The 27,083-nt window shown below is 41.6% G+C and overlaps 4 protein-coding genes and 1 pseudogene across 5 annotated transcripts in view; 3 read left to right on the top strand and 2 right to left on the bottom strand.

Moving 5' to 3' along the window:
• LOC129513663 (protocadherin gamma-C5) overlaps positions 1-15,591 on the bottom strand; it is a 182,761-nt gene extending 167,170 nt beyond the window's left edge. The window contains exons 1-2 of the mRNA XM_055331901.1: positions 15,559-15,591; positions 12,179-12,264 (exon numbers count right to left, since the gene is read on the bottom strand). Of these exons, the coding sequence (XP_055187876.1) occupies positions 12,179-12,181 (3 nt within the window). The 5' untranslated portion in view covers positions 12,182-12,264; positions 15,559-15,591. The remainder of the gene's footprint in view (positions 1-12,178; positions 12,265-15,558) is intronic.
• Positions 431-15,673, bottom strand: LOC129513666 (protocadherin gamma-A1-like). 2 transcript variants are annotated; one of them, XR_008665274.1, is made up of 3 exons: positions 15,559-15,673; positions 12,179-12,264; positions 439-746 (listed from the first exon to the last, which is right to left on the bottom strand). XR_008665274.1 is itself a non-coding variant. In XM_055331903.1 (2 exons), the coding sequence occupies exons 1-2, from the start codon at positions 5,146-5,148 to the stop codon at positions 741-743; spliced, it is 2,433 nt and encodes an 810-aa protein (XP_055187878.1). In that variant the 5' UTR covers positions 5,149-5,268; the 3' UTR covers positions 431-740. The 2 variants fall into 2 exon arrangements, 1 of the variants encoding a protein (XP_055187878.1); XM_055331903.1 differs by lacking the exons at positions 12,179-12,264; positions 15,559-15,673 and adding an exon at positions 2,722-5,268 and having other exon boundaries at positions 431-746.
• LOC129513668 (cell growth-regulating nucleolar protein-like) lies at positions 742-1,963 on the top strand (annotated as a pseudogene).
• Positions 15,674-15,900: 227 nt separating the features above from the next.
• TAF7 (TATA-box binding protein associated factor 7) lies at positions 15,901-18,196 on the top strand. Its single transcript, XM_055331905.1, has one exon. It carries the CDS (start codon positions 16,635-16,637, stop codon positions 17,682-17,684), a length of 1,050 nt encoding a protein of 349 aa, XP_055187880.1. The 5' UTR covers positions 15,901-16,634; the 3' UTR covers positions 17,685-18,196.
• Positions 18,197-25,814: 7,618 nt separating this feature from the next.
• Positions 25,815-26,816, top strand: LOC129514282 (mitochondrial ornithine transporter 1-like). Its single transcript, XM_055332926.1, has one exon. The coding sequence runs from the start codon at positions 25,911-25,913 to the stop codon at positions 26,814-26,816; it is 906 nt and encodes a 301-aa protein (XP_055188901.1). The 5' UTR covers positions 25,815-25,910.
• Positions 26,817-27,083: the final 267 nt, after the last annotated feature.

The raw sequence follows: 27,083 nt of genomic DNA on the forward strand, positions 1-27,083 counted from the left end.
GCATTGGTAGGCAGCCTTTTAAAGCAGTTTCTTTCCCTTTTAACTAGATGAGGGGCCAAACTGCTTATTTTGGATCAAGGACTAAGTCTGACTCAGGTTCCTTGTTTAGCCTGAAGCACTTTGTCTCTGTTACAGTGCTGAACAACCTCCTGACCTTCAGTGCCTGCATCTAAGCCAGACTAGAATTCTCACAGCTTTAGCCTGGTTCACCACCTTCTGTTCCATCTTCAGTCCATTTATACATTTATCTTTCATTTGCACCTTACCATGCTTTTGCTTTCTTCTATTTATATTTTGTTTTTTTAAAAAAATTTTATTGGAGTTCAATTTGCCAACATATAGCATAACAAAATCTTCTATTTATATTTTATATATATCTTTAAATTATTGGAGCATAGTAACTATATAAAAGCATGGACTTACTCCCCTATGATATATTTCTTGTGAAGAAGTAACACACAGATTAAAATGGAATATATACTTGTTTTTTTGCTAGTCACTTCCATTATGGGCGTAATACACAAGTCAGGAGGCTTCAAAACTATTTCTCAAGTTGCACAGTAAATTTTCTGTCATTCACTTTATTACCTCATTTTGTAAGTTACTTAAACATCTAATGTATTCTTCAGAATGCATAAAATAGGGGAGGTGGCTGTGGCGCGGGATGGGCGGCTGCGTCTCCACGTGCTCCTCGCGGTGGGTTGAAACCGTTGGCGGGCGCCGGCGGAGAGGACAAGACTTCAAACCTATCTTGGATAGAGAATAGATACTTACCCATTTAGGTAAAAATGGTATTTTTTACATGCAATGCATGTGGTGAATCAGTGAAGAAAGTAGAAGTGGAAAAGCATGTGGCTGTTTGCAGAAACTGTGAATGCCTGTCTTGCATTGACTGTGGTAAAGATTTCTGGGGTGATGACTACAAAAACCATGTGAAGTGCATCAGTAAGGAACAAAAGTATGGTGGCAAAGGTTATGAAGGTAAAACCCACAAAGGTGATGTTAAACAGCAGGCATGGATTCAGAAAATTAATGAATTAATAAAAAGACCCAATGTCAGCCCCAAAGTGAGGGAACTTTTAGAGCAAATTAGTGGTTTTGACAACGTTCCCAGGAAAAGGGCAAAATTTCAGAACTGGATGAAGAACAGTTTAAAAGTACATAATGAATCTGTTCTGGAGCAGGTGTGGAATATCTTTTCTGAAGCTTCCAGCAACGAAGCAGTCAGTAAGGGTCAAGACCAGCAGCCACTCGCCCAGGTGGCCAGCCCTCCCCGCGCAGAGCTCTCTGCCAAGGTTCTAGCCGTTGGAATAAATGACCCCACAGAAAAGCAAGCAGAGGTAAAGAAGAATAAAAGAGGAAGGAAGGAAGAAAGGCAGAAGAATAGAAAGAAAGAGAAGAAAGGACTAACATTAGAAAAACACCAAGAGAATTAGAAAGGTCAGAAGCCTAAGAAGCGCAGAACAGGCAGGAGGCCGGAGAGGAGGCCCCTGCCTCTGCAGGGAAGAAGAGCCAGAGCAAGGCGGGTGAGGCCAAGTGAGCCGCTGACAGAGCTGAGGAGGGAGACACCAAGGAGTCCAGGAGACGCCGAGGAGTCCAGGAAAGCCCAGCCTGGGAAGAGAAAGCAGAAGCACTCGGAAGATGACATAGAATCTAAGAAGAAAAAGATAAAGTTCTCAGGACCTTCAGAGGGTGGAGAACCAGAGGACCACGAATCTCCTGCAAAAGGTAAATTCAACTGGAAGGGAACTATTAAAGCAGTTCTGAAACAGGCCCCAGAGAATAACTAGCAATCAAAAAGCTGAGGAAAAAGGTCTTGGCGCAGTATTACACAGTCACGAATGAACATCACAGATCGGAAGAGGAGCTCCTGACCATCTTTAACAAGAAAATCAGCAAGAACCCCACCTTTAAGTTACTAAAGGACAAAGTCAAGCTTTTGAAATGAGCATTCTTATATTTGAAAATTTAATCCATCCTGTTGATTTCTTTCACTACTGTTTATAAAATATGTAATGACGTATAACAACTCCCAATTTTGCTTTCCAAAGCTATATTTTTAAGTTAAAGAAAAAGTCTATTTTTTGGTAGAACTTTTATGAGAAAATATATTCTTAGCCAAAATTCTAAAAAAAAAATGCATAAAATATCTCAAAATAAAAGACTAAACCAAGAGCTAAGATATTCAACAAAAAATTTACAAGCTATATATATTTCTACATTTTAATTATAACACAACTAAAAATATTACTTGAGACAATCTTACCTCTTCAAAATTCCCTAAATAAAATAGCACCTTGCCAGGTGATATTTTTATTAAGTTTAAGGATAAGTTAGTATTTATACCTGTGAGAAATTTGAAAACATTATTAATCACATAAATATTGGTGGATCTGTTCTAGTCAAACCCCTACCCTTGCCAGATAAGTGAATGGTAAAACCAGAAAAATTATTTGGCTAGAGGAAAGGAAGAAAATATTAGAAGTCCTATCTTCTTGTTTCTAACGCAGTGCTCTTTCCACAACCAAGATAGCACCTCACACATACTCTATTCCAACCACCTACATTATACCTGGATATAATCACTTAATAATAATTTTCCAGAATCTGTAAATAAAACTCTGCAAAGATATGTGGGGAAATAGAACTGTGAGGAGTAAGGAGCGACAGTAAGTAAATTCAGTAATTATTTTTACCTAGATAAATTTACGAAAAGTTTACCTGAGAAAATGTTTCCTTTTTGTCTTCAAGTAAATCCTGAATTATCAGAAGAGGCTCGCTTTTCCCACAGCTCTCCTGGCTGATGAGCCTGTCCGCATAGTTGGGCTGCGGGAAGATCACGTGACTCTCCCGCGAGCCCGCGGTCAGGGACACCTCGTGAGAATAGGTCTGCAGGAACGCCCGCACCCCGTCCACGCCCACAAACTGCGAGGCCGAGGCCGGCACGCCCAGCAGCCCTCCTCCTGCAGCCTGGAGCAGACGCGACGCGTGCCAGCGCCTCAGCCTGAGCGCCAGCAGCACGATGACAAAGGCGAGGAAGACGCAGGAGACTGCGGCCACGGCCACCACCAGGTACAGCGTGAGGTCTGAAGCTTGGGAGTCACGTGGGGCTTCCAGGCTGCCCAAGTCAGCCAGGACATCTGGGATGCTGTCAGCAATGGCCACGGTGAGCGTGACGGTGGCCGAGAGAGGGGGCTGGCCGTGGTCCTGCACCGCCACCACCAGGCTCTGCTTGAGCACATCTCTGTCCAGCAGGGCCCGCGCTGTGCGCACCTCTCCCGTGTGCAGCCCCACCTGGAAGAGCCCAGGCTCGCTGGCCTTGAGCAGGTGGTAGGACAGCCAGGCGTTCTGGCCCGAGTCTTTGTCCACTGCCACCACCTTGGTGACCAAATAACCGGGCTCTGCGGAGCGGGGTGCCAGCTCCACGCCTGTGGAACTGTCAGTGGGGAGGACAGGGTACAAGATTTCTGGCGCATTGTCGTTCTGGTCTAGCACGAACAGGCTAATCGATACATTGCTGCTGAGTGGGGGGTCCCCACTGTCACAGGCTATCACTCTCAGTTGAAGGTCCCGAAACTGTTCATAGTCAAAGGATCGCAGGGCATATAAGACCCCAGTGTCTGAGTTGATGGAAACATACAAAGACAGAGGCATCCCTTGAATGGTGTCCTCCACCAAGGAGTAAGTGACTAGTGCGTTCTCATTGCTGTCTGCATCATAGGCTATGGCAGAGAAAAAGGAGGCACCTCTGGGATTGTTTTCCAGAATGAAGGTAGAGTAGGAGTTCTGAGGAAAAACAGGGGGGTTGTCATTGATATCTGTCACTTGGAGTGAAATGTGGTTTTCAGTATACAGAGCTGGAGTTCCATGATCTGCTGCTGTTACTGTGATGTTGTACCTGGAGGTAAGTTCTCTGTCCAGCGTTCTTTCTGTCACTAAATGGTAATAGTTATCATCCAACTTTTCTAATTTAAACGGTATATTTCCAGCAATGGAACATGTAGTGTCACCATTCTCTTCAGAATCCTGGTCATGCACACTGATAAGAGCAATTATAGCTCCAGGAGGAGAGTTTTCTGGGACTGCAGTGGTGACAGAGGTCATGGTCACCTCTGGGGCATTATCATTTATGTCTAGAACTTTGACCAGCACCTTAGCTCTGGCCATGAGGCCGGCACCATCCTGAGCTTGAATTTCCATTGGATAAGTTTTGTGTTCTTCGAAATCCAGGGCTTCTTTATTTGATATTTCTCCTGTGTAAGAATTCAACTGAAAAATATGGGCTATTTTGTGGTCTATATTGTGAAATGAGTATGATACTTCCCCATTGGCTCCTTCATCTGGGTCAGTAGCTTTTACCATAAGCAGCTGAGTGCCCAGTGGCACATTCTCTGGGACACTCATGTGGTACTGTGCTTGAGTAAATGCTGGAGGGTTGTCATTTGCATCTACCACCCGAACACGAATGTGGAGGGTTCCTGAACGGACTGGGCTGCCCCCATCAGAGGCTGTGAGGAGGAGGTGGTGCATAGCTTTTTCTTCCCTATCCAGGGGACTCTGCAGCACCATCTCTGGGTGTTGGGATCCATCAGTTCCCTGTTGCACATCCAGGGAGAAATGAGGATTGGAGCTGAGCTGGTAACTCTGTAATGAATTCATACCCACATCAGGGTCTTGCCCAAAAGGCAAAGGGATCCTGGTACCTGGAGCAGTTATTTCATTCATTTTAAATTCTACTTCCTCTAACTGAAATTGGGGAGTGTTGTCATTAATATCAATTATTTCTACTTCAACAGGGAAAAGCTTCATTTTATCCTCTACCAAGATGTTAAAATTGACCAGGCACCGCGCTCTCTGAGCGCAGAGCTCCTCCCTGTCTATCCTGTCCGCGGTGACCAAGCTGCCGCTTCGAGGGTTCAGAGCGAAAAGCTGCGTCCTACCTCTGGAGACGATGCGGACTCCGCGCTCTTTGAACTCCTGAGGTTGTAGCCCTAGGTCTTCAGCGATGTTGCCCACGAAGAAAGCTTTCTCTGTCTCTTCTGGCACCACGTACCGGATCTTTCCGGGCCAAGCTTCCAACGACAGCCCCAGAAAAACGCACAGCAGGTACAGCTCGCTGCAGCTGGGCCGCTTCCGCCGAATCACCATCGCTCTCTCCCTTCGTAGTTTTCTTCCAGTCCAGTACCAAGAGTATTGTTTCTCTGTTCTTCTAAGCTCAAATTAACCGAATTTTCAGATTTCAGAGCAAAAAGTAGTCCAGAAGTAGGGTCTGGGGAGCTACATGGAGACGGTTTTCAATCTGATGGATTGAAACCTCTGATGGAGGTTCTAAGAAGCTATTTTTTTCTTTTTTCTTCTGGGGTGTGTGTGCTTGCGCGCTGCCTTGTATCTCCTAGACTGGTGAACAGCGGCGCCCAGAGTCCGCACCGGTTACTACACCCCTATATAATACTTAATTTTCCCTTCTCCTTAACTCCTCTATCTTTCCTTAAGTCTTGGTTTATTGTCAAGGAAGTAGTTATGCATTCTACAACATATGCATGAAAATCAGAAACTACTATGTTTATTTAACTGTATCTTTACTAAATTGCAATATACAGGAGAATCCCAGCATATCTAAGCTATCTGCTTTCCCTGTTTGCTATTCAGGTAATATCATCACAGCAAACAAATATCATACCTCCACCTCTCCACTATATCTTGACCACTTGACAGTTTCTCAGACTAGAAGAGCAACTGTCCTTTGACTGGAGATTGAAAAAAAAAACCAGGGGATAAATAAACTTTTAGAATGTAAGCTGGCCTTTTAAAAAATGGATTGTCCTTTTTCCATTGTGCTTTGAATATTTATCTGAAACCTTTGAATTCTGAAGGACATGTTTTACCCATATCCCTGTTTTCCCCCTTTTCTGAAGTGTCTATGTATTACGTGGATTTTAAAAGACCTTTCATTCACCCAAAGTTAATATATTTTGAATAAAATAACACTGGGACCTTGGAATTTCACTGGAAAATGTCATATAAATATCTAAGACTTCAAATTTAAGAGACACAAGAGGTAATGATGGTCTTCAAAAATGAAAAGGAAATGGCCACATCTTTATTTTTAGACAGGCCATTAAAATAATATGCATTATCCTAAAATCACAATATGTTCTCCAGGAGAAATTGGTTTTCTAAATAGCAAGATTTTTATTTTTTTAAATTTTTTTTATTTATTTATGATAATCACACAGAGAGAGAGGCAGAGACAGAGACATAAGCAGAGGGAGAAGCAGGCCCCATGCACCGGGAGCCCGACGTGGGATTCGATCCCGGGTCTCCAGAATCACGCCCTGGGCCAAAGGCAGGCGCTAAACCGCTGCGCCACCCAGGGATCCCAATAGCAAGATTTTTAAACTAGATTGCCTTCCTTCTTTTACTCAGTGCAATATTAGTAAAAGGTTACTAACTAAAATGTCTGAGGCTTGGAGTGATTTATCTCTACCCAAAAGTTAGGTAAGAATGTTCTCTGCATTCCAGATGTTTACATTTTAGGAACTAATTGGACCAGATACTGGTGGTCAGCCCATGGACATGACTGAGAATGGTCCAGAAAAGAAGGAAATAAAGGAAACAAAAGCCACAAAAATAGTTTTTGGAAAGAGAATATCCATTCCTGTAAAACTGAATCTATGGTTTCTCAGCTTCTCAAAACAAGTATAACTAACTATACGGAGTCCAAAGGCAGAAAGATTCAGTGAATTTCTTTCAATATGCAAGGAAAGGACTTTTTAGCAGAAAATATAAGTTTTTAGAATGTACAGTAATAGCACAAACTTTTCACCAATGGGATTGTCTGGGCAAATGAAAGGAAGTAAAATGCAGAAATTATAACGTGAACTTGTAGAGCTTCTCCTCCAACAACAGCAAAAACCAAGCAGGGTTGATTTATAGCAGGATATTTACAAAACAAAAGTGTTAAAACTCACAGGTAAATATTTGAATCCAATGTAATAATGAAGGTTGCAGTGCAGGCACCACAGAGAATGTCCAGTTAAAAGATGTTTCTTGAATTAAATTAAATTAAGATTTTGCAATACCTCAAGCCACAAAAAGTTTGTAGAAATAGGGCAAATCTCACTGGCTGAAGTAGAAGCAACTCCAAATCTATGCTTGGACCAAAGATAAGACTGAAAGTAGGGCCGGAGGAGCCTCACAGGACCAGAGTGATGGTTAGTCACTTTGAGAAGAGCACAAAGGACAAGTCCACAACCAGGTAAAACTGTAGCTTTGCCTGCCTGGCAGCAGGTACCAGGCCATTGCTGGTGCCACATTGCTACCATTGTGGCAGCAACTCCTTCAAACTGTAGGCAAAGACAAGGTATAGCATGATGACTGTTGGTACTGTGCACAGTGACCATCAAGCCCTGTGGAGCAGCATCTCTGTTGCCAATAGCACCACAGTACTAATCTCTCTTGTGCCTCCCTAGGTTGAAGAGTCATATTAGCTGGTCTGAAGCATGTGATAGGACAGCCAGGCAAAGCTCTTCAGTTGGCACCCACCTTGGTGACCAGGTAGCCAGTTGCATTGTGCATGGTGCCACATCAGAGGGCATGAATTCTGGCTGCAGCTCCTGGCACAGCATTTCCTGTGCATTCTGGTGTGGTGGTCTATCATCATAAGGAGGCTGCTCCGCACTTACTGACATGTTGGGTGATGCTGCACACTGTACTGGGTTGCTGGTCAGGAAGCAATAGGCACATAGGGCCCCACATCTGGGTAAGAAGTACTGAAGTGTATGACGGAGGTTTGAGCAGGTCTTCCTATTATCCTGGACCATATAAGAGGCCTGCTGGAGAACAAGAGCATTTTTGTTGATGGGGGTGATACCCAAGGTGATGCTTGCCCTGGAGGAGGACAGCTTGTCCTTGGTGGCTTTGGTGGTAACACTGCACTTCATGTTCTGCTCCCAGTTTAGAATTCCATCTGCCTGTAGCTTAGAAAGAATTATATAGTAATTTTTACAGGTGAACTGTTTGACTATGTGTTTATTACTTCCTGTAATAAGGAGATCTTTCATCTCTCCATTGTTTTGGCTTGGACAACTGTAGTTGTTGCCTTTGTTTTTTAAGATTTTATTTATGAGAGAGAGAGAGGCAGAAGGAGAAGCAGGCTTCATGCAGGGAGCCCAATGTGGGACCCGATCCCTGGACTCCAGGATCACTCCCTGAGCTGAAGGCAGAAACTCAACCGCTGAGCCAGCCAGGCATCCCTAGTTGTTGCCTTTAAGAGTACTAAACACTCAGCTGAAAGTCCTCTGCACAGAATTATAGTTCTCGACCTCTGTTTCAATCAGGATCCTGAAATGGGCCCTTAAACTGCCTCTAATCTTCTCTTCTATTCTATGATGCAAATCTCCTGCTCCAAAATCAAAGATGATACTGTTGTTATTGGATGACAGATGTATGCTGCATGCATTGTGACATTGTGTAGTAAGTGTAGGGGAACTCTACCTTAAGGGTGTCATTTAGGTCAGTGGGGAACAACCTGAAGAATGCAGAGGATGTATTGGAGAGCAGGTTTTCCTGCAGGCAGATTCTGCTGTACTCCTTGTGGCTCAGTATGGGAGGACGGCATTAGCATCCAACTCTTGTACCTTGTCATGAGCTGTTTCTACCCCTCCCCAACACTAAGTGGTGGCAACTCTGCTCCTCTGGTCCATTCCTGCCCTAGTTATCTCTTTTACTTGTGGGGACTAGGGAGACAGCTACTGAAATTAATGTGATAAATTTATAGAGAATTACTTGCAGGATCTAAACATGGTGAGGTTTTAGAGTGAACTATGCTACTATTAAGATGTTTTCCACAATTTTTAAAACAAAATGTCTATTAAAAGCTATAAATCATTTATATTCAGGGTGAATACATTTATATGAAAAGGCATTTATGGAATTTCCCCTGAGGGTTCCAGTTTCAGGGGCCTAAAGACTTCCTTTAGCATATCTGCTAGATCTAGGCTGTCATTCTCTGAGTTCTTCACTTCTGGCCTCAAGGGTGGTAAAGAGGCTTCCTAGCACTTACTTGCAGTTCTCCTCACTGAGACACACTTCTCTGCCTAGATTCTCTACTTTTAAACCAGTGGATTCTCTTCTGGAATGTTGCAGCCCATCTGATGTGTAGTTTGCTAGGCTGAATAAAGACATGAGCAAGGGAAACTGCTTTCTGCCCATGGTCGGCCTTCCCTTCAGAGAACTTCTTATCTCTTCTTGGTGCTGCTTCTCAGATTCTAATACACCTTGCCATGGTTGCTCCCAAATAACAAAGGTGTGCTGGAGAGAAAAGGCAACATCTCACTGTGGGTCATTAAACATCCTGACATTTCTGACCCAGATACTTGGAAAAGATAGTGGGAGAGAAGATGTTTGGAATCCACTCCAGAGTTATTTCACAAAAGTCAGCAGGGATCACTGGGTCCAAATACCAATGGATTGCTTTGTTTCACTCTAGCCATGGATTGGCAGACAGTGGCACCCAGAGATCTGGTACAATATCAACTGAATGTTATTTCTCAAAGTCAGGAGACTGTATTTGCTTTATTTCCAAGACTTATTTTAGACAAAGGCTGCAAGTTGTTATTTCTTTTTGACAAAATATTTTAAAATGGCTTTTTCACATTATTAAAACAGAACGCTTTTATTAAAACTCATCAACTTAAAATAATTCACACAGAATTTTCCCTCTTGTTATTTCTTTTTGAGGATAATACACTACTGAAGCCTCTTTTCCTTAAAAAAATTTTCTGGTCAAGAAATTATCCATTGTAAAAATAATTTTTCATTACAAATGACATTCTCACTGTAAATTCTACAATAAAATTTTTTATTGTACAAAAGTAGGAAATACTGATAAAAATTATAAACTACCAGTAATTATAAAATCATTCTATCATATTTGATGACTACTCATACTTTTTAAGTACATATACACTTTTTTCTTTTTTATTGTGGTAATATACACATAAAATAAAATTTAAGATCTTAACCATCTTTTAAAACAATTGTTAAGTACACAGTTCAGTGGTATTAAAATACATTCATAACGTTGTGCAATCAGTACTACTATCCATCTCCAGACCCTTTTAATCTTGTAAAACTGAAACCCATACCCATTACCTAATAACTATTCATTCTCCCCTCTCTCCAGCCCCTGGCAAACACTATCTATTTTCTATGATTTTTGGCTACTCTAAATACCTCATACAAGTAGAATCAAGCAGCATTTATCTTTTTATGACTGGCTTATTTCCATAGCATAATATCCTCAAAGTTCATCTGTGTTGTAGCAAATGTCAGACTTTCCTTCTTTTTTAAGGTTGAACAATATTCCATTGTATGTACAGACCACATTTTGCTTCATTCATCTGTTGATAGACACTTGGGTTGCTTCTAAGTTTTAGCTACTATGAATAACGTTGCTATGAGCATGGGTGTACAAATGTCTCTGAGATTCTGTTTTCAATTCTTTTGGGTATATACAAAAAAGTGGAATTGCTGGATCATACGATAATTCTATTTTTAGTTTTTTGGTTTTTTTTAATGTTTTTAATTTTTATTTATTTATGATAGTCACACACACACAGAGAGAGAGGCAGAGACATAGGCAGAGGGAGAAGCAGGCTCCATGAACGGGGAGCCCGACGTGGGATTCGATCCCGGGTCTCCAGGATCGCGCCCTGGGCCAAAGGCAGGCGCTAAACCACTGCGCCACCCAGGGATCCCTATTTTTAGTTTTTTGAGGAAATTCCACACTGTTTTCCACACTGGCTGTACCAATTTACATTCCCACCAACAATGCACAAAGGTTTCAAATATTTCACATCCCTGTCAAAATTTGTATATTTCCTGAGTTATTTTTTTTTAGTAGTCATCCTAATGGTATAAGGTGGTATCTCAATTGTTTTGATTTGTGTTTCCCTAACAATTAGTGATGTTGACCATCTTTTTTTTAAAGATTTTTATTTATTTATTCATGAGAGACACAGCGAGAGAGAGAGAGAGAGAGAGAGAGAGAGAGAGAGAGAGAGGCAGAGACACAGGCTGAGGGAGAAGCAGGCTCTCTGCAAGGAGCCCGATGCAGGACTCCGTCCCAGATCCTTGGGATCACACCCTGGGTCGAAGGCAGACCCTCAGCCGCTGAGCCCCCCAGGCATCCCTGTTGAGCATCTTTTTATGTGCTTATTGTCCACTTGTATGTTTTAGAATTATACATATACTATTATAACCCCCCAAATAATCAGCTTTTTCAAGGATACTACTGGTAGCTTTTATAGATTGGTCTTTGTGTCCCCTCAAATCCATATGTTGAAACCTAATCTCCAGTGTGATCATATTTGGAGGTAGGGCTTTGGAGAGGTGATTAGGCCATGAGTGTGCAGTCTTCATGAATGGTATTAGTGCCTTGTAAAAGAGGCTGAAAAGAACTCCCTCACCTCTTCCACCATGTGAAGTTATAGTAAAAAGTCTGCTGTTTATGAACCCAGAAGCTTGCCCTTACCAGACACTAAATCTGCTGGCACCTTTATGTCTGACTTCAGTCCCCAGATCTGAGAAATAAATTTGTATTGTTTACAAGCCACTGTTTATGGTATTTTGTTACAGTAATTCAAATGGACTAAGTTATTTATGCCCTTTGCTCTCTTCTAACATTTCCTTTTTTTTTTTAAGTTTAGAAGCCCATCTTCTGAAATGGGAAGCTAAACCTCTTAATAGGTTCTGACAAATCTAAACCAATAATGGTAGTCTCATTCCTCTTGTCAGTGTTTAGTTAAGAATATAGACTTAATAAGATTCCCCAACCATGGTATTAATTTTGAGCCAGATAGCTCTTTGTTGTGGGAAAGAAGGCTGTTATGTGTATTGTAGGGTATTTAGCAGCATTTCTAGTCTCCACTCTAGATACAAGTAGACCCAACCCCCATAGTTGTGACAATCAAAAATGTCTCCAGACATTACCAAACATCACCTCCTTCCCACCACACTGAAAATGGTATGGCTCAGGGGATAGTATTAGCAGGTGTTATAGGGTATACTAATAGTCCTAGTGACTATTATTGAGCCAGGGATAGGTACATGATCTAAGTTTGTCCAATCAGATTGAAACATGAACTTTGGTTGGGAGGAGCCACTCTGAACTTACCATGGACAAGGAAGGAAGTTCTCTGGTTACTGCTGGCAGATTTCTTGTGACCACAGACTTGAGAAGTTTACAAGATGAGGGCAAAGCTGAAAGAATAACAGAAAAAGTATAAATAAATGATCATTCTCCAAAATTAGGAAGAGAAAAACAATTTGTGCCAAGTCATGATTCTATCATACCTAGAGGGAGCCATATTTTCAAGAATGGCATTGTCCAATACAGTAACCATGAGCTACATGTGGCCACTGAGCATTTGAAATATGGCTAGTCCAAACTGGGATGTGCAGTAAGTGTGAAATATGCACCAAGTTATGAAGATGTAGTACAAAATAAGAATGTAAAGTATATCATTAATAATTACTGCACTGATTACATGTGGAAATGATGGTTTGAATTAAGTTAAATAAAATTATTGAAATTAACTTCACTTGTTTCTTGGTTACTATGTAATTTAATTTCACATTGGTGGCTTTCATCTGTAGCTTACATTATATTTCTATTGGACAGAGTTGCTCTAGACTATCTGGTTTTTATGATAACAGATTTTCTAATTGTTTAAATCAGCATAAATTGGGTTGGTTTTTTTTTTTCTATAGAAAATATCCTACTTGAGTTACCTGGGTGGCTCAGTCTGTGTCTGCGGTCAGCTCAGGTCATGATCTCAGGGTCTTGGATTGGGCCCCTATTCGGGTTCCCTGTTCAATGGGGAGTCAGCTTCTCCCTCCAACCATCTTCCAGCTCATGCTCTCTCTCTCTCTCTCTCAAATAAATAAATAAAATCATTAAAAACGAAAAGAGCATATCCCACTTGATACAGGAGACTGCTACATTTTAGCTAACCTGCTTTTAAGATTTCATCTTATTATTTTAAGTTTTATTAAGTAATCCCTGTGTATACCTAATGTGAGGCTCAAACTCATGACCCTCAGATCAAGAGTTGGATGCTCGTTCAAGTGAACCAGCCAGGAACTCCTTTAAGATTTTATTTTTAAGTAATCTCCCCACTCAATGTGAGACTCAAACTTACAACTACAAGATCAAGAGTTACATGCATTACAGACTTAGCCAGGCAGGCACCCCTGATAACCTGTTTATTGCTATTTATATAATGATAAACCAGTGGATAAGTGTACTTTTTGGGGGTATCTGCAATTTGCTCACCCATATAATTTTTGATACCCAAAATATAAGCAAGGCTTCTTCCATCACTGATAATTTTTTAACCTCCACAATATAAGGAGTGTGAAAGTTTATTAAAAGTTTATTAAAGAGAATTTTCAAACATCCAGCATTAGCCTCATTGTGATACTCCTTTATTATAGGAAGGAACTCTTTGGAGGACTTGTTACCACACTGGTGAATTTTTTGCTCTCCCCAAATCTTTGGTTTGCTAGTATCTTAGATATATCATGGAACAATCACAGTAATGTAATACCTTCATCAATTTAGAGTGTTTCTGTATCCCTAATGGATTTGATTTTTTAAAAACCTGGATTAATCAATAAACATTAGGGTAGTGAGTGAAATGGTAGAGCCCTTAGTCTTATTTTTTTAAGATTTTATGTATTTATTCATGAGAGACACAGAGGCAGAGACTCAGGCAGAGGAGAAGCAGGCTCCACGCAGGGAGCCCAATGTGGGACTCGATCTGGGGACTCTGGGATCACGCCCTAAGCCAAAGGCAGACGCTAAACCACTAAGCCGCCCAGATGCCCCCAGCCCTTCATTTTAGAATTGATGTAATTTTTCCTAAAAAAAAAAAAAAAAAAGCGGCATTTACAAAATGTGTTAAACTCAAAAGCATAAAATATGTTCAGGATTGAAGGAGGCAGATACTTTAGGGAAATTTTCAGTTAATCCTTTTAATTATCTCTGACGATATTCCATTTAAAGCTTTATTAACTAAAATATATCATAATTTTGACAGATCGGAATAACATAGAATTTATCTTATTTTCTGTGACAAGGATATTTGAGCATCAAAAAAGCCAGGCAATTAAAATGCAAACAATACTTGGATTATTTTTATGTCTAGGCATATCCTTACATTTTATATGGTTAAATAAAGTGCTATGCAGAAGCCAGCAGATATCCTCCTATAATTAAGGGACAGACACACTGAAAGTTCACCTTCAAAAAGAGGAAATAGATGATTCTGGGAAATTACAGTTTGAAATCAGCTAATATTCTGCAACACATTATAGAACAAAGAGAACTAATGTAGTTATCTGGAAGAATGTAATTTCTCCTTCAAACTTAATTTAAAAAAATCCAAACTGGTGCCAGGCCATTTTAATTTCCTCACATGACACCCAATACCACAGACTACCTAAACCAAAACAGACACATTCACATGCACTTTTAGCAAACCTCTCCACTCACAATTGGCACTGCCCTTGGCTAGAGAGAAAATATAAAGTAGCTCTGTCTCATTTTAGAATGTATTGTCGCTCACAAATTATTTATTATGGGAAACAGACTATATGTCATTTCTAAATGAATCAACTTTCATTCAATTAGCAAATATTTTTTTGTGTCTCCCATGTTTTGGTAATAGGTCCTGGGACACCATGAACAGGGATATCAAAAACTCCCTGATTATCACAGAGCTTCCAATCTGGTGCAAGAGAAACAGTCAAGTACCTAAACAAAACAAATTTTGAAAGTGTTAATCACATTTTAAGTGAGTTCTCTTAAATTTAGATGAAGTTGTTCATATTTTAGAAGACAGAACAAAATTTTAATGACCTTGATGCTTAACCAAACTGATCCTATTAAAAAATAAATGGAAATGAATAGGAGCAAGTGGAAACTGTTAACATATTTAGGCCTAAACACTACAAAACATGCAAATGAGTACCTCACTACCCGTAGAAGTGACAAGCAGAAAACAGTTTCAAAAGAGTAGATGTGGAATGAAAAAAAAAATTCCTAACTTAAAAAGTACAGGCAAATGCGTGACAGGGAGTAATACTTCAATTTTATTCTACTTCAATCAGACCGTTTGTCAGACAACTCTGTTCTAAACGAATATATGCCTCCAGAAGAACACTCGCTTCTTTGTTTACATTTATATCTACGTCAAACATATTAAAAAGAGGAATAACCCATGTACCCTTGTGGTTTTTCAAAAAAGAAAGTCCCTAAGGCATGGGTCCCCTCCAGGCATTTTCCATAATTAACAAAACATATACTTAGAATGATATAGGGGTCAGCATGTCCTTCTCACTCCACTGATTGAGTAGTTTAAAATCCACTGTTATATATATATATATATATAGTTATAGTTATAGTTATAGTTATAGTTATAGTTATAACTATATAACTATAGTTAATTATAGTTAACTATAATTCTTGTATCTGCTCCAGAATGGATATACCGTGGGGAGCATCCGAGATGTTCCAAAAGGCAAAGACGATTTCTGCACGGACGCCCTGTTTCCGGAAATCACTCAGAAGCCTAGGAGATAACCGGACCACGGCGACCAATATATGTTCTGGCTTAGCGGAGCGGGAAAGGTGAACACGAGGGCCAACGTCTTCGCTGCAATGTTTGTCTGTAAATATTTTCAAACCAACAGCTCTTTATGAAATATTTATCGTTTTCTCGCGTAAAGTCAAATCATCGCGAGAGGACAAGTCCCCGGATAATGTAATTGCGCCTGCGCGCGCTGGGGCAGCCCGGACTTCCGCTTTAATCGTGCTGTCACTCATAGCCGCCCCACGGTGTGACGTAGTGCTTTCTTCTCCGCTAGGTCTGCAGCTCCGGGCTGAGATCCGCCGAGCTGCGGAGCTGCCGAGTCTGGCGCTGCGAGCTGCGGCTCTCGGCGAGATTTCGCACTGCCCGCCGTCGGCATTTCGTTGATAATCGGTAGCGGATCACTTTCCTAAGACCTGGGAAGAACAAAGGAATAAAGAAGGAGACGCTCGGCTCCTGGCCGTCTTGCTCGGAGTGGCTGCCTCTTCCACTCGCTCCTATCCGGAGAAGCTGGGTTTATAATCGTCACTGGATTGTAAGTACCCAAGGCGAAGAAAGCTCACTGCGTTCTGCTTTTTGAATACCTTTGTTCCGGGAGAGAGTGTAAATTGGTAGTGTCTGCTGGGCCTTACTTTTTGTGTCGAAAATCATTTCGCAGAAGCCGCCATTTGCTTTCCTGCTAGGTAGCCCGGTCTGCATTGTCCGGCAGCGGCATCTAGAGGTTGGAACTTGAATTGCAGCTAATAGTTTTAAATGGACTTAATTGATTAGTGTCCCTAACGACTGGTATTTCAATCACAGCAGATTTATAGAGACTTGGGCCTTAATTCACAGTAGACGCTTAGCTTCTGTTCTGCCTAAAAACTTTTTGTAATTAAGGATTTCAGTTCATAACAAACTGGTCTCCACCTGTTGTCAGTAGCTGGAACTTAAAGTGCAACAAGTGGTGGTTGAGAAGTGAGTCTCAAAGAGGAAAAGATGAGTAAGAGCAAAGATGATGCTCCTCACGAACTAGAGAGCCAGTTTATTTTACGGCTACCTCCGGAATATGCCTCTACTGTGAGACGGGCAGTACAGTCTGGTCATGTCAATCTGAAGGACAGACTGACAATTGAGTTACACCCTGATGGACGTCACGGAATCGTCAGAGTGGACCGGGTTCCATTGGCCTCCAAATTGGTAGATCTGCCATGTGTTATGGAAAGCCTGAAAACCATTGATAAAAAAACTTTTTACAAGACAGCTGATATATGTCAGATGCTTGTCTCCACAGTTGATGGTGATCTCTATCCTCCTGTGGAGGAACCAGTTGCTACTGCTGATCCCAAAGCAAGCAAGAAAAAGGATAAGGACAAAGAGAAGAAGTTTATATGGAACCATGGAATTACTCTGCCTCTAAAAAATGTCAGAAAGAGAAGGTTCCGGAAGACAGCAAAGAAGAAGTATATTGAATCTCCAGATGTGGAGAAGGAAGTGAAGCGGTTGCTAAGTACAGATGCTGAAGCTGTGAGTACTCGTTGGGAGATAATTGCTGAAGATGAAACAAAAGAAACAGAAAATCAGGGCCTTGATATATCTTCTCCAGGAATGTCTGGTCACAGGCAGGGCCATGACTCATTAGAACATGATGAGCTTCGGGAGATATTCAATGACCTCAGTAGCAGCAGTGAAGATGAAGATGAGACGCAGCATCAAGATGAAGAAGATATAAACATCATTGACACTGAGGAAGATCTGGAAAGACAGCTACAGGAGAAGCTGAATGAATCAGATGAACAGCACCAAGAAAATGAGGGGACCAATCAACTGGTTATGGGAATTCAGAAACAGATTGATAATATGAAAGGCAAACTCCAAGAGACCCAGGATAGGGCAAAACGACAGGAGGATCTCATTATGAAAGTCGAAAACCTGGCTCTCAAGAATAGATTTCAGGCTGTGCTGGATGAACTCAAACAAAAGGAAGACCGAGAAAAGGAGCAGCTCAGCTCTTTGCAGGAAGAGCTAGAATCACTCCTGGAGAAGTGAAAAGAGCTCTCGTATTTAATTTCATTCCTTAGACTGCTCAGCATTGAAAGAAGAATCTTGGCTTCATCACACCTGGACTAGATCTAACTGCAGTAGTTCTCATTTTCTTCACTGTTATCTACTGAATTTGTCTTACAAATATGTGAATTGCTATCTTGTTTGTCAGAACCACTTTGCTGTTTATCCTGTAGAAAGTAAGAATGTATAGACAGATAAGTGTAGGAAAATTGTAGGCTCAGTGGAACGAACAGTGTAACCTTAGTAATTAAAACTTTACTGAAGGATTTTGCTGCTGTTTCTCCATTTGCCAGAGTGGCTGTTCCTTCTCTGTGATGCCATCATAAATCAGTAAGCAGAGTCTAGTGTGCAGGCAGTGATGTTGGTTTGCATGTTGTCCCATGAAGTAGTAGCTATTTTCCCAGGTATTCAAAGCATTCTTATGTATGTAGGGTTATAAACCATTTCAAAAAGTTGTTTTTAACAATAAATAAAAGCAACTAATTTTCACCTCATCATGTGTCTTGCTCTTTAAGAGGTAGTGGGTATCAGGTCCTCTGGTGAGGTGGTCTCTTGGTGGGGTTTAATGACTGATTTGATCCTGTTTTGTAGGGAAAGAAGTTATGTTGAGTTTTAAGGAAACACAGGGTTAAAAAGATTGGGAAATCTGTCTTTGCTTTATGTTAACTTTCCAACCCACCTGTTTCATATGTAGGTGAAGAAAATACTACGTACAGAACCTTCCTAAACTATCCTAACTTTTGTACATGAAGGTCTATTTTTATCTTTTTTTTTTTTTTTAAGCACTACACTCATCTTGTTAAAATAGTAGAAACAAAGCAAAGGCTCTTCCATCCCGTACTGTTCATGTAATCAACCCATTGTTTTGGATTGATTGCATTTCTAAATATTTTCAACTTCCATTCCTGGAATTATTTAATAGTATGTACAGAACTCAGGTGATATGTCCATGTTAGTCAAAATTGTTCAAAAGGAAGTCATCACTATAGTGGGATATTTCAAAGTTTCTTTAAAATTTTTCATATGTTCTTAAGATTCTGATGTAATGCCTTGGCACGAGCTATTTGTGAAAACTGAAAAATTTTACAAAATGCAGAGTTGCATTTTGCAGTTCACTTCTGACAGGGGAGGAGTCAAAGTTAGCTTGAAAATTGGCCTCATGAAGCAAACATTTAAAGCCTGATTTAGTTGTATTTGATAAGAAACAGCAATGGTGAAATGTTAAAATTGTCCAGACCTCTCAAGTCTAAAATCATACATGCTAATGTTTGGAGATCTCACAAGACTAATTTTTCTCTCAGATTATCTCCTCATTTCTCTTTTACCAAAATGTCATACTTTTCAGATTTCAGTACAGAATATAGAGGCTTAAGGTTTCTCCCAGTATCCAAACTTTGGATTATTTCTTGATTTTTGCAAACAGGAAGAAGCAAGTTTTCTTAGTATTTTAGGATGGTAGGTAATAAATTCTGTTTTAGTACCTTTAGTATCTTGCTACACTTAACAGCATCGATACCTGAAAAGCTCCCACTATATTTACTTTTTACAGTGAGTTATTTATCAAAATAATTTATTCTTGTGAAGGTGTCAACACCAGTGAAGGCTGAGTTCATCTATATAGGAAGGAGAGATGCTGCATACAGTAACAAAATCGTCTAGTGATTGTGGGACTACTCTTTAAATTACTAGCACTATGCTGATTCTCACATCCTTGTTTCTCAGCCTGATCCCATCAATGTTTAGATTTAGTATATTCACCCGTGTATTGGAAACCCTTGTAAGTATTCCTCAGGCAACTCAACTCTTGTTCAAAATGGAACTCATTTCCTCCTTTAAAAACCTGCTCTACCTCCTTGTATTATGACTTCAGTGAAAATATATGGCCCTACTACACATTCCAGTTAATGAAGCTAGAAGCATAAGCCATAACTTTGACCACTCACCCATGGACTACTGAGTCTACTTCCTAAAAAGCGCTTTAAATCACTACTTCATCCCCTGACACTGCCCTAGTTCAAGTCATTATTATCTCTTGCCTAGCAAATGGCAGTAGCTCTCTAACTGGTTGTGAGTATGTGTACAAACTTTTTTTTTTCTTACCAATTTAGTTTTTTGACTTGGTCACCAAAGTGATCTCCCTAGGATATATTTGATCATGTCATTCCCCTTCTTAAAACCCTTTAATGTTACGCCACTGCTTTCAGGATTAAGTTTATAAATATATATATATTTTAAAGATTTTATTTATTTATTTGATGGCATAAGTACAGGGAGTGGCAGGGATAAGGAGAAGCAGGCTTCCTTAAGAGCAGGGAGCCTGATGCAGGGCTCAATCTCAGAACCTTGGGATCATGACCTGAGCCAAAAGCAGACACTTAACTGACTGAGCCACCCAGGTACCCCAAAACTAAGTTTATATTTTTAAAAAGTCAGATTGTGAGTGCTTAAATTACCTTTTCACCCTCATCTCACCACATCCTCTCACTTATTTTACGTCACTATCTAAAAGACCTATTTGGTCAAATCCTACTTAACCTTCAGTTCTCAAACTAAATATTACTAACTTTAGCAAGGCTGTCTTGATCTCCATCTAGAGCAACTCAGTTATGGCTTTGCCTCTACTCAGTGTTTCCCTGTCATTCCACAAATACTTATTGTGCCATACAGTACCAACACTGGATATGAAGTACTGAACTAAACATTTAGTGTCTATTAAAATCTCATGTACTCTAAAATAGTCTTAAGCATTTGTCATACCAAAGTGTAAACTACCTATGGCTCATCCTAGTAGGCTTACTAGGCTGTAAGTTCACTGAGAGTAGGCAGTTTGGCTTGTTAGTTACTATAAACTTACTAAAGAATAGTAAAGAGATTAAGATTGCAAGGTCAAAAAATGCAGTGCCTGGATTTGTATGCTAGCTCTGACCTATTAGTTGTGTGCTCTTGGGCCAGTAACTTAATCTGTTTTTTCTTAGTATTCTCATCGTTAAATAACATTGTGATAATACTATGTATATCTAGTTGATACAAATAAAGGACTTAGAACAATGCCTGAGGGCAGCCCTGGTGGCGCAGCGGTTTAGCACCGCCTGCAGCCTCAGGTGTGATCCTGGAGACCCTGGATCGAGTCCCATGCCAGGCTTCCTGTATGGAGTCTGCTTCTCCCTTTGCCTGTGTCTCTGCCCCTCTCTCTCTGTCTCTATGAATAAATAAAATTTAAAAAAAAGAACAATGCCTGGAATACAGTAAATTAACAGTAAAAGCAATCTATTATTGCCTATTTACTAGTGTCTGAACATAACAGGGATTAAATAATTATTTGAATTAAAAAATGATCAAGAAGAAAAGTATTAAAAAATCCATTTTAAGTGGCTGGTTTCAAATGAAAAAATCTAATTACAACAGAAGACAGTTTACTTCTGCAGCATATCTGTTTATATCTGTAGCATAAACTGACTCAGCTAACTACTATAATTTTGTCTTTTACTTGATTTTTTTATAACTTGGCTTTGTATTTAGAAATCTGGAAGAGTAATTAATCTCTTTGGCAAACTTCAAAAGAGAAAAACTTAAGAAGATAGAGGTCCATTTCTCTTTTAAAGTTAAGTCCTGTGTTATCAAAAGGATGCACTTTTCTCACAGTTCCCTTGGCTAATGAGTATGGTATATAGTCAGGGTACAGTTCTCAATATTAAACACTGCAGATTTTTAAAAATATTTTATTTATTTGAGAGAGAGAGAGAGAAAGAGACCATGAACGGGTAGGGGCAGAAGGAGAAGCAGACATCCCACTGGGCAGGGAGCTAGACCTGGGGCTCAATCCTAGGACCCTGGGATCATGACCTGAGCCAAATGCAGACCCTTAACAGACTGAGCCACCCAAGTGGCTCCAGTGCAGGATAGTACAAAAGAGAAAAGGTAAAGTCCCTTTCACACCAACTTTGTAAACTTAACATTTTGAGATATATCATTCCAGGCCTTTATTTGGTGTACAATTAGTTATGTATATTTATGTAGTTTTATAAAGAGAAAGTATATATGATTTTTTTGTAGACACTACTATAAAATTTATGACTCAAATATATAAGTATCCTTATCAGTATATGTAGATTTACTGCTTCTGTTATGATACAGGTTTTTAAAAAACATTTTATCCACTCCCTTATTGCTGGTCATTCAGGTTATTCATTTAAAAAAAGTTTATTTTTAAAGATTTTATTTATTTATTTATTTATTTATTCATGAGAGACACACAGAGAGAGAGGCAGAGACACAGGCAGAGGGAGAAGCAGGCTTCATGCAGGGAGGCCAGCTCGGGACTTGATCCTGGGACTCTGGGATCATGCCTAAGCCGAAGGAAGACGCTCAACCGCTGCCACCCACACATCTCTAAATTTTTTCATTATACCAAATGCTGTAATAAACATATCAATATCCAATTTTCATTGTATCTACAGACTAGGTAAATGAGATCTTTATATTCAGCTTCCAGTGTCATAAAGCCTGACATTTTTAATTTGGAGATCAAACTCTGGTTCTTATCTTTTATTACCCAGTAAGAATTCTATGTGAAAATATAGCCTGGGAAGACTACTCACTACACAGCAGCCATACTGGACTTTTATCTGTACTTCAAATGCCAATTTCTCTTTCACCACAAGAGCTTTATTTAGCGTGTACAATTCCCGTTTCCTGGAACAGTCTCAGATACTCTCATGTTTGGCTTTTTGTCATTCAGGCCTTAGCTCACACTCCACTTTCTCTGGTAATCCTATCTAGCTATTCAATCTAATAACTGCTAGGGAGCGTGTGGGCATTTATCTTGTCAAGAGTAATGGTCTTCAAAGAGAAGCTGGAAATTCTTTGCCATTATTATCTGATGTGTATGCTTGGGAAGACTGCTTAAATTTAAAACAGAAGCATCATAATTTTGGTTAGAATAAAAAAAAATGGTTGCAGTTGCTTACCTATTATGTGGGCAGTGATATAATATATGCTGGAATTTGTTCTCTCCGAATCCAGCAGTTTAGTTTAATTCATGGCACTTGGGACGCCTAGGTGGCTCAGCAGTTAAAGTGTCTGCCTTTGGCTTAGGGTGTGATCCTGGAGACCCAGGACTGAGTCTCACGTCGGGCTCCCTGCATGGAGCCTGCTTCTCCCTCTGCCTGTGTCTCTGCCTCTCTCTCTCTGTCTCTCATGAATAAATAAATAAAATCTTTAAAAAAAATAATTCATGGCACTTGATCTCTGTCTCTACTAGTTATGCAACTATACCTGGCAATTCAATGAAGGTATAGACCATTTCCCTATTAATGCCCTTGTGATCCCTGGCTTGGATCACTAATTTGGCTTCTCGAAAACGTATATATGAACTTAATGCAAAAGCAGTTGATTTCTCCCTTCCTTGGAAACTTCTGCCTGCAAACACTGAGCTTCCCACAGGTTCTATATCAAGTGGCTTTGTCTCTCTTTGTATACTACTGCCTTTCAGACATTTAGCATGTAACTTTCTTTGATCTTTGAATTAATTTATCTGTCCTTCCTCTGCTTTGGCCTTCTGAAAAGGCCATTCACTGTCTCATCACTTACCCTTTTGACCTTGAGGCTTTCTTGTTATCTTGGTAAACTTTTTGACAGAGAAACTATGTGAGAACACTCTGCTTTTTTTACACTGGAAAAAGATTTTAAAATTCTTCATGTGAAAAAATAAAATAAAATAAAATTCTTCATGTGAGAACACTCTGCCTTTTTACACTAGAAAAATATTTTTAAATTCTATTTATTTATTTATTTATTTATTTATTTATTTATTTATTTATTTATTTATTTATTTATGACAGTCACAGAGAGAGAGAGAGAGGCAGAGACACAGGCAGAGGGAGAAGCAGGCTCCATGCACCGGGAGCCCGATGTGGGATTCAATCCCGGGTCTCCAGGATCGCGCCCTGGGCCGAAGACCGGCGCTAAACCACTGCGCCACCCAGGGATCCCTAAATTCTTTTTTTTAAGTAAACTCTACCTCTAACTGGGGCTAGACCTTACAAGCCCAAGATCAAGGGTTGCATGCATTTGGGCATTCTCCAAGAAAAGGCCAGATCACTCTCTAATACAAGGAAGTCTACCTGTTGGCAAGCTATTCACACATCATCTGCTTTACAGTGCCTCACTTTTATCTATTCATTGACACCCGAAGATAATCTGATAAGGAAAGTTTTCCGAAGAGGGAATCGTTTTAGCCTACTTCCTGCCCCCTCTCCATTTCATTTTTACCCCTGAAGTAAAATACTGACTTAGGTTTTTGTTTTTTTTTAATGATTGGTGGAGAAAATTAAAGACAGCAGAGCCAGGCGGTAGATCTGAGAGTGCTTTAATAGGGAGCGCTCCCGGGTGAGGTTCCATGACTCGGAGAGGAGGCCTGAGTCAGGGAAGTCGCGCCCAGGAGGGGAAGGGGGTGTGCTTTTTTATGCCTGTGCAAGTTAAGGGGGAAAAAATGGGGTGGTTAGGGACATGTGGTTTTATGTGATAAGGTGAGACAGCGTGCATGTTCTTGTTTTTGGCTGATTCAGGTGTTCTTTTAGGGGGGTCTCGGTAGGTCGCGAGTTGTTTGTGACTTGATGAGTTTTAGGAACTTATCTGAGGTGACATCTGGGGGAAGGGTGACCCCCACCTATTAGTCTTAGGTCTACCTTTGGAGAGGCCCTACCTCCGTCTGTCCAACAGCGACTGGGCCTTAGGAGTGTAAACCTCAAGAGAATTCATTCTAACGCTGAGGATGATGAGCACCTATCTGGGAGGAAAAAGTGTGTCCTGACAGCGGTATCCTCAAGCTAAAGTCCAAAAGCCCATCTTGCCTTGGAAGCTTGGCCTGTTGTCATTTATTTATATCCTGATCTCTCTCTCTCTCTCTCTCTCTCTCTCTCTCTCTCTCTCTCTCTCTCTCTCTTTATATCCTGATCTTCTGCTGCCGCTGGAGGCTCTGGCTCTTCAGGGATTTAAAGCCAGTAGAGAGCCCTGGAGCCACACAGCTCCTTTGTATCAACTTTCTTCCCAGTGTATCAATACCCGTTTCCCAAGTCAGTTGTAAAGCGCCGCGTCCTATCTCTAGAAATGATGAGGACTCAGAGCCACCAGTTCTCAGGACTCCAGCCGCAGATCTTTGGCGCTCTTCCCAGGAAAGTAACCATTCCCCACCCAGCTCCGCGGGCAGGGCGGAGCGGATCCGCCCGCCTCTGACTTCTCCTCCCCCCGCCCCTCCCCGGGAGAGGGAAGAGCAAGACCCAGAGAGGCGCGGCGAGGGCTACCAATCCTGTCCTGGAGACATTAAGGGTTTTCTGATCAAAAGTAGTCATCAATTGTTTTTTGTTTTTTTTTTTTTAATTTTTATTTATTTATGATAGTCACAGAGAGAGAGAGAGGCAGAGACACAGGCAGAGGGAGAAGCAGGCTCCATGCACCGGGAGCCCGATGTGGGATTCGATCCCGCGTCTCCAGGATCGCGCCCTGGGCCAAAGGCAGGCGCCAAACCGCTGCGCCACCCAGGGATCCAGTAGTCATCAATTGTAATGTAACCTGCCCCCCAACCCCGGTAGTTTGTCTTCCCTAATTTAAACCTTTGTTTCTGTAGATTTGACCTTTTGACTTCAGGCGGGGGGTCTAGCCGGAAAGGGAAGTTTTTCTCCCCCCCCCCCCCCCCCGCTGGTTAACAGCCGCGTCTAGTCTCTGGCCGTCATTGCAAGAATTTATCGAATAGGTTTCCATCGCTGTATCATAAACTCATTAAAAGTGTGTACTTACGCGGCGCCTGAGCGCCCAGTCGGTTAAGCCATGGACCCTTGAGTTCAAGCCCGGGGTCGGGCTCCAGGGTGGAACCTACGTGAGGGCGGGGCGGGGGAGGTGTGGCGTTAGCCTGCGTCCCCGGCGGGCCGGCGAGGGCCCGGGCGGCTGCGGCAGCAGCGGCGGCTACCGCTGGGCGGCGGGTGGCGGGGCCTGAGAGCGGCGGGCGGCGGGGCGCGCGGGAGGGCCTGGCGCGAGCCCGCCGGCCGGGGGCGGGGCGGGGGGTTATTTCAGTGCGCGGGGAGGGTGGCCCGAGGCCTCGCCTGGGGTTAAGCGGCTTCTCGGGCAGAGCTGGGAGGGCAGAGCCGAGAGTGCGCGGCTGGCGTGAGCCACCCGCCCTGAGCGCTAGGGTGGCCTCCCACAGAGGCCCGCGCCATGAAGTCCAACCCTGCCATCCAAGCCGCCATCGACCTCACCGCGGGTGCCGTTGGGGGCACGGCGTGTGTCCTGACCGGGCAGCCTTTCGACACAGTGAAAGTGAAGATGCAGACGTTCCCCGGCCTGTACAAGGGCCTCGTGGACTGCTGCCTGAAAACGTACTCCCAAGTGGGCTTTCGGGGCTTCTACAAGGGAACCGGCCCCGCGCTGATGGCCTACGTGGCCGAGAACTCTGTCCTCTTCATGTGCTATGGCTTCTGCCAACAGCTCGTGAGGAAGGTGGTGGGATTGGACGAGCAGGAGAAGCTGACCGATCTGCAGACGGCAGCTGCGGGTTCCTTCGCCTCCGCGTTTGCCGCGCTGGCCCTGTGTCCCACTGAGCTTGTGAAGTGCCGGCTACAGACTATGTACGAAATGGAGATGTCAGGGAAAATAGCAAAAAGCCAAAATACAATCTGGTCCGTCGTGAAGAGTATCCTTAGAAAGGAAGGCCCCTTGGGCTTCTACCACGGACTTTCGAGCACTCTACTTCAGGAAGTACCAGGCTATTTCTTCTTCTTCTGTGGCTATGAACTGAGTCGGTCATTTTTTGCCTCCGGGAGATCAAAAGATGAACTAGGCCCTGTCCCTTTGATGTTAAGTGGTGGAATTGCTGGAATTTGTCTTTGGCTTGTCATATACCCAGTGGATTGTATCAAATCCAGAATTCAGGTTCTTTCCATATCTGGAAAACAGGCTGGGTTTCTGGGAACGCTTCTAAGTGTGGTGAAAAATGAAGGAACAGCAGCTTTATATTCTGGGCTGACAGCTACTATGATTCGAGCGTTCCCTGCCAATGGGTCACTATTTTTGGCTTATGAATATAGTAGGAGAATGATGATGAACCAGTTTGAAGCATACTGAAGTGTCTTGGTGAACTGGATCCAAGTAAATGCCTAGAGAACTACAGTTTATCTCTGGTTTCATGGAGTACTGGACCAGTGGAATTATTTTTTATTTCATGGGAATTTTTTGTCTTCCTTTCTTCTACTCTAAACTTTACAGAAGAACTTCTATATTGCATCATATGATTTATGCCCATAATTGTCTTAAAATAGAAAGATGGCTGCTTTTCTGTTTGGTAGGATATACATAGTGAGCAGGTGGCCTATAACCCTGATCTGAAATGGT

Source organism: Nyctereutes procyonoides, unplaced genomic scaffold (assembly GCF_905146905.1).
Source record: "Nyctereutes procyonoides isolate TBG_1078 unplaced genomic scaffold, NYPRO_anot_genome, whole genome shotgun sequence".
Lineage (NCBI taxonomy): Eukaryota > Metazoa > Chordata > Mammalia > Carnivora > Canidae > Nyctereutes > Nyctereutes procyonoides.

Excerpts from the sequence above, each read along its gene's own strand:
- LOC129513666 (XM_055331903.1), bottom strand. The coding sequence starts at position 5,148 with ATGGTGATTCGGCGGAAGCGGCCCAGCTGCAGCGAGCTGTACCTGCTG.
- TAF7 (XM_055331905.1), top strand. The coding sequence starts at position 16,635 with ATGAGTAAGAGCAAAGATGATGCTCCTCACGAACTAGAGAGCCAGTTT.
- LOC129514282 (XM_055332926.1), top strand. The coding sequence starts at position 25,911 with ATGAAGTCCAACCCTGCCATCCAAGCCGCCATCGACCTCACCGCGGGT.